At 38.6% G+C, this 6,806-nt stretch overlaps 1 protein-coding gene across 4 annotated transcripts in view; it reads left to right on the top strand.

The window, feature by feature from the left end:
- Window positions 1-489: 489 nt before the first annotated feature.
- mink1 (misshapen-like kinase 1) overlaps window positions 490-6,806 on the top strand; it is a 31,309-nt gene continuing 24,992 nt past the window's right edge. For 3 of the 4 annotated variants that reach the window (XM_056397327.1, XM_056397326.1, XM_056397324.1), the window contains exons 1-2: window positions 491-1,817; window positions 6,390-6,455. In XM_056397327.1, coding sequence (XP_056253302.1) covers window positions 1,761-1,817; window positions 6,390-6,455 — 123 coding nt within the window. In that variant the 5' untranslated portion in view covers window positions 491-1,760. Of the gene's footprint in view, window positions 1,818-6,389; window positions 6,456-6,806 lie in introns of all 4 variants that reach the window. The other variant, XM_056397325.1, reaches the window with a different exon arrangement.

Raw genomic sequence — 6,806 nt, 5'->3', positions numbered from 1 at the left:
GTCTTGAACTCTTGGTGAACAGCTTTGGAAGTGAATTATGCATTACTTAAAAACATCATGAGCCGTTGAAGATAAGGTAGACCTGCCATAATGGAAACTATGGCAATCATAAAGCTGTTAGACACATCAGATACATCAAAGCAAAACCAAGAACAGGAAAAAAACAATGTGAAATGGGTAACTGTAGTTGCTACTTATAAAAAGACACACTGTGAATGTTATATTGCAGTGTGTTCTCCGTGTGTATAATTTATGTTTAACTAAATTATGGGGTGTGTTCAGTGACCAAGAAGGTCAGTGGAGGACAGGTATGTCAGTGGATGACCTCAGCTGTGCCGCCCAGCGCAGGCAGAAGCAGTTGCGTAGGTTGAGGTCCACTGTAAATTTTCAGGTAATTTGTCCCTGATGAAGCACCGTAGCCATCCAAGAACAGAAAACACTTGAGGAGTGTGTTGTGCAGCCAATCGTCACTACAACCCCGCAAGACTACATCAAGGCAGGGAGTGGGAGGGAGGAGGGAGGACTTGGGAAGCAAAACATGGCGATATAACAAGTTTGGCTGTTAGCCTCAGTTTTAAACAGCACCGTATCTTTCAGTGTTGGACTACAACTACAAGTTCATAAATTCTGGACGCTGGAGAACGAAAGCAACGCTTAACTTGAAAGAGTCGAGGGCCCCAGTTGACAAGTATTACGGTGGCTGGCGAGAACATAGTGCCTGCCTGTCTGCCTGTGTTTTCCCCGGAAGGTTGGCAGTGCTAGGCGCGACTGTCAACACAGAAAATGGATGAAGAAGGAAAGTTTATTCTGGAAAAGACTGTTTAGTGTGCTAGCTTAGCTACGTTAGCCACCCAGTTAACATTCGATTGATCGCGCGCACCTGACTCGGCATTCGGATTACCGTGCGCTCCGGCTGAAAATAAGGAATATTTAAGTCGTGTTAACAAGTTTGACAACTGCTGCCGCAAAGAATCGTATTTCAGACGAGGCCATTATTCTTTATTTTCTGCACTTATTCCATAGTAATATTCCGGGAGGACATATTTTTAAGGCTAATAATGTCAGCCTGACAGTCGGTTCTGGTACGGTGCGGACGGACCCGGACGCCATCACATCAGACGTTGCGTTCTCCTTAAAAACAACCATTGCGTTGCTGAGCCGTAAATGTTATTTTATACTCTATCAGCATAACAAGGAATGCTCCAGTGGCACACCAGACCTATCTGGTAGTTTTTCCCCTTGAGACGCGTCATTTGATCAAATACAACATTAGCTGGAATGTTGTACAGTAGCAAAGACGCGGCGTCTCGTCAAAATGAACGCAGCAAGGTGTTCAACAACAGTGGAGGTGCACTGCATTGAAAACCTGCCAGTAGTTGGAACGGTACCGATGACCGGCTAACGGCGTCGTGAACAGTTTGTTGAAATCTCTTATTTAACTTGAATGTGCTTTGATCAGATAGTGTTACCGGCATCTCTGTAAAACAACTGCGGATAACATTGTAGCTCTCGGCTAGAGTTGACGTGAGCTAGCCAGCTGGGTGCGCCTGTGGCAGCTCTATCTGCGATGTGTTTGCTAATCTAAAAGCCACCGTGTTGTTCCGCAACTGTTTCGGCATATTTGGTAGCCCGTTTGCAATATTTTATCTTGAAAGACAACCCCTTTCAAGCTTGTCTAAGCAGCCAGCGAATTTTTTCCCAAATACTTCTTGTCAAATAACTGGCTAACTTGTTAGCTAACGTTATAAGTTTCGCCAGCTATGTCTGAAAACGCCCCCACACGAAGCCTGGATGACATAGACCTCGCAGCCCTGAGGGTGAGTATTGTTATTGCAAGATAAGTATGCTGCACTGTTTTCATGTAAATTATGGCAGACGGACTTATTAGATGTTATGTCATATGAACAGAGGTGTCAGTTTGCGTCTGGCACAATCATGGCCATTTAACACCCACGCAACAAAGTTTAGGTGGAATAAACATCCTTTGGCCTGGTATTGCTATAGACAGCTGCGCTGTTTGAGTATCACATATTCCAATCAAAGATATCTTAGGATTTCTTCACCTATTAAAGAACAAAATTCTCCAGCCCTCACTAGTGTTCATGATTGGTGTGTTAATAAAAACAAAAACAAAAAAATACGAGAATCATGGCTACTCTTGTCTCCTGGGCTATAACACACACCACCAGATACACTGTTATTGCTATACAGTTATTTCTTTCTTATTTACAGCAGCCATGATCAGTAGTTCATCATTTAAAGATGAGCCAGTTTTTATATTTTCAGCTACCAATTATAAACTCTGAGATTGCATTGCACAACCACAATGTCTTTTGTAAAAATCTTTGTTTAGAAGGTTCTTTGTTATTTGGGGGCCTGACAGATAACCAGTTGAGTGGCGAATCCTCTAACCCTACTCTCTTGAATTTTGAAGGCCACAGTCTTAAAAATCTATCTGGCTTTTTAAACAACCCTCATCTAAGATTAGAAACACTCTACCCAGCAAGAAATGAAGTAAAATGGAAAAAACACACCTGCTTCTGACTGTTCCCCTATTCCCAGTCATGAAAAATCCCTTTTTCAAGGGTACAGTGAATTAACACCACAGTTCTGGTACTTTATTTTGATTGATCGCTCCATCACAATAGAATGGCTCAAAAATATTGAATTTTTTGCAGCAGTAAATCCCCCTAAGACAAACTCTTATTAGCATTATAAAAAAGGATTTTATGCTTTCAATCACTTGCTTTTTTTGAAACGATAGGTTAGAGCCCATCTCCCCCACTGAGGTACAAGTTTTAAACATAACCATAATTTTCACTCTCATATTTAGTGGCCTATTTAATCTCTGTCTACATTTACAATGATCAGAAGGGAACTGAAAATATGCATCTGGGGCCATTGAAACTCTAAGAACTGAGAATATGAGTTAAACTATGTAATAAGAAAAAAATGTGCTGATGATTTAAATTTAAAACATATCAGAAGATACAAGATATTCCAAAAATATCCAAGAGGAAAAGCCAATTTAGGTTGATCTCTGTGCCCTCTGAAAGGAAACTCTCCAGCACTTTGGTGTAGCTTTCACAGGTTTATGGGGCTTAACAGGGGATCAGGGGTAGTTTATCCAAATCCTAGCTTGATTGTTTTAGTGTTACCTCTTTCCCCGACTTAACTGAGGCCTCACCTGAAAATGTCATATCCATTTTCAAAATACCAGCACATTTTTAGGACCAAGTTAATCATAATAAATCTTAAAATGACAGCATGATTTTATAATTTTGAATGGAACTGCAATCACTTCATTGAATTCAGGATTTGGATAGTGATTGTGTGACTATTTTGGCCCAAAGTTACTAAACTTTCTGAATAATTGCACTGCAATATATGGCCTGGTGTTGCGCAATAAATTGGTGTAATGTATTATACAAATATGACATATATATTTCTTATGTACTCAGCACCCACTATCAGTGTCTATTGGTTAACAATATGTCCATAAGAACAAATAGTAAGCATGTGCTTCCTTGTGTCTGTATGAGATAAAAGAGGGATGTACTCATAGAAAATCATATCCATAGTGTTACCAGAGGACAAAAAATCATCAGGGAAACTTCAAGTGGCTCTGGCAAAGTATTTTTCAAGAAATTTCGAGAGTACAGAAGGACTTCAGCATTACATAATGACAGCCTACTGTGCAAAGCCAATTTGTCATTTGTGCAAAAACACCTAATTCCAATGCTAATAGCACTGGATGAAAGTAAAGCCACCTGTCCAATTGTATTGATTACAGGTGGCATAATAAGTTAAACCTTCAGATTTTCGGAAGGTCATACAAGAAAAATGTTCTTCTATGAAATTTTCTGAATTTCCATTGTTTCCATGTTAATTTGAAATTTTAATTATTTTTAGTTTCAGTTACAGAAACTCTGAGAGTGTGATGAGAATACTGGATGCTGATAAGAAAGGAATACCAGCCCTCTGGAAATGAAACTCATGAGAACTTTAGTCTTGTGATTTTTTTTTGTTGCAGTGAAAACAGTTCATGCTGTGCTTTGCATAAATAACCTTGCAGAGAAGTGTCAGAAAAATCAATGCTTTAATACGAAGAAAAGATCTGATTAAGATTTCATTTTAAACATCAGTAAAAGTTACATTCTAGTAAATAGTTAAAGAATATCAAGTACCTTTTCCTCCATATCAGCTTTAGTGTATTTTGTGTACTTTTGTGAGTATTAATTCACAGTGGCATTGTGTAAATTGACTTTAAATTAAAAGAAAATAATAATAAATTGACAATTAGATAAAATACCAACTGTTAAAATCCAGATGTGTGTGGATATTATCTGACCTTAGATGATACAATTTTGGACGGATGTTATGTAGCCTATTTAAAAGTATTTACCAGGTGACACCAGGCCCAAAAACGCAATATAATCCAACAGTAGCAGTCTGAATTGGTTACAAAAAAATACGTAATGTTTAACCCAAACTGTAATGTGCAAATTATGTGAGGTTGCTGAGAATTTGAGGTTCTATTGAGATTAGTTTGTTGAATTTGAAAAAAGGCATTCCATTAGACTTTATTTTTAGTAAAAGACTTTGAATTGTACTGCAGTATGGAGTATACTGCAAGTATTTAGGAAGCCATTTGAAAACACTTAAGGTCAACTAGAAAGTTGTTACCTAGTGATTTTCGGCTAATGCGAGTGAGTTTGAGTCACAACAATAAATCAAGTTTGGATTTTGACAGTAGGCGCAGCTGTATAACCAGAGATAAGACAGGCCTCTTTTTTTTTTTTTTTTTAAAGACTTCCTCTGTCAGCTAAGTTGACACTACTGCAGGAAATGTGTGGTCAACTTCCCCATGGACCATAACCAGTCTGAAATGAGGTTGTTCTTTCAACAAGAGACTGAGTGCAGCTTGACATTAAGAAAATTTATTGCATTGTTCCCTGAGGCTCACCAGTATGTTGAGCTTACACGTTAACATGGCAGGATATGATATCCACGAGAAGGATCAGAGATGTCATTTTTTTGATTTAAGAAGACTGACTGTAGATTTCCTGTAGTTTTATTGCTTCCTTGGCTTTTTTGCAGTCATTGCTGACAATTTGTTTGATTGCGTGTGCTGATGGTGCTACTCCTCGAACATAACTGTACCCTTCCCCTTCTATCACTTCATTCCTCTCATCCCACTCTTTGTGCTGGACGTAGGTGAAGCTACCGCCTCTGCCTTGCTGCCCACTCTATCATTACATTATTCTCTTCCATACCATACCATCATTCCCTTGCCGTCGACTTTACGTCACGGTTCCCCCTCTTATGTGTTCTTGTGCATAACATGCTTCAAAATCAGGCCAATGTGTCATCAAACGAGCAATGTGCATTTGCATTGAATATGTGGTCATTTCCCAATTTTACTGCCTAATCTAAAGTGTATATGTTATTTTTCCCATAAATGTTCCCTGTCTCAGTGGAATGTTTCCCCTCCCATGTTAAAAGCAGAAAACCCATCATTGGAAACAGATGAAAGCAGGATAGGTCATGCTGTACATTCTAAACCCAAAGCAGCAGTCCCACCACCCACACATCTTCTTAAAGCCATATTGAAATTGCATGAAAGTGGAACTGCTTGTCATTTTCCCTTGTCTCTTGGGGGAGGGGATTGCATAATTAAGTCAAAGCAACCTACTCATTATTAGTGTCGGCGAAATATGTGTTCACTCCATTGAAACATAAAATGAACAAATAAAGATAAGGTCACAAGTCATGTCCATTTTATAGGAATCCATCTTTGTATATCTAATCTAGTATCAATATTTAGTATCTCTGCTTGTCTGTTTCCCTCTATGTTAAGTCTTGTGGGTGGGTGGTGAGTGGGTGGCAGGGAAGATTGAGTTCACATGATTTGTATGGAAATATTGAATTGTAATATTGGATTTAAATTGGCTTAAGTGTACACAGTAGAAAGCATCTGGATTGCTTTTACTTGTTTTTTTTAGATATAATTTCTGTTCCTCTGTAAAGGCCTGTGTGTGTTTTTTTTTTTTTTTTGTGTGTGTATAAAGTTTGGAGCTATGCTCAATTAAATAGCGCTACACAGCTTGTGTTGCACAGCAAAAATAATTCTAAATGCAACTGACATGATTCTGATGAAGTACTGTATCTACTAAACCAAAGATTTTCAAGGTTTTTGTTATGTGAAATTAAAATGATCTAATTGCTTTTATTTTGTATCCTCAGCGGAACTTTTAACTATGTTTTGTATTTAGAATTGTTTTGATCCAGCCATTGTTCTGACTAACTGAAGCCAGATTGAACAGTTACTATCTGACCCTGCTGTCAGCTTGTTGTACGACTTATGGCTCTGCCTGTATCTCCTGTAGGATCCAGCTGGAATCTTTGAGCTGGTTGAGGTTGTCGGCAATGGGACATATGGGCAGGTGTACAAGGTGAGACATGATGGCTATATCACATCTGAATAATGTGCTGAAGCATTCAACACTTAAATTGTTGAATATTAAGCTGAGCAGGCTGAAGTGCGGCTCTAAAGGATCACTCCAGTGCCTGTTCTTTGTTAAATTTTTGTGCATTTTTTTTCTCTGATTCTGATTTAGCGTACTGCTATGTCAGTAGATTGTGAAAGAAAGATAAGCGACTCCAGTAGAAGAAAATGTAAAATAAGAACAGCAAAATGATGTGAAGAAGCAAATTGGCCATACTTTATGGGCCAGGTTAATGAGTCTCAGGTTTATTTGGAACTTTACTGACCACTGTTATGATGATCCAACTTGCTCTTGAAA

The sequence above is a fragment of the Seriola aureovittata genome, chromosome 15 (assembly GCF_021018895.1).
Source record: "Seriola aureovittata isolate HTS-2021-v1 ecotype China chromosome 15, ASM2101889v1, whole genome shotgun sequence".
NCBI classification, from domain to species: domain Eukaryota; kingdom Metazoa; phylum Chordata; class Actinopteri; order Carangiformes; family Carangidae; genus Seriola; species Seriola aureovittata.
This window is presented reverse-complemented; position numbering and strand designations above follow the sequence as displayed.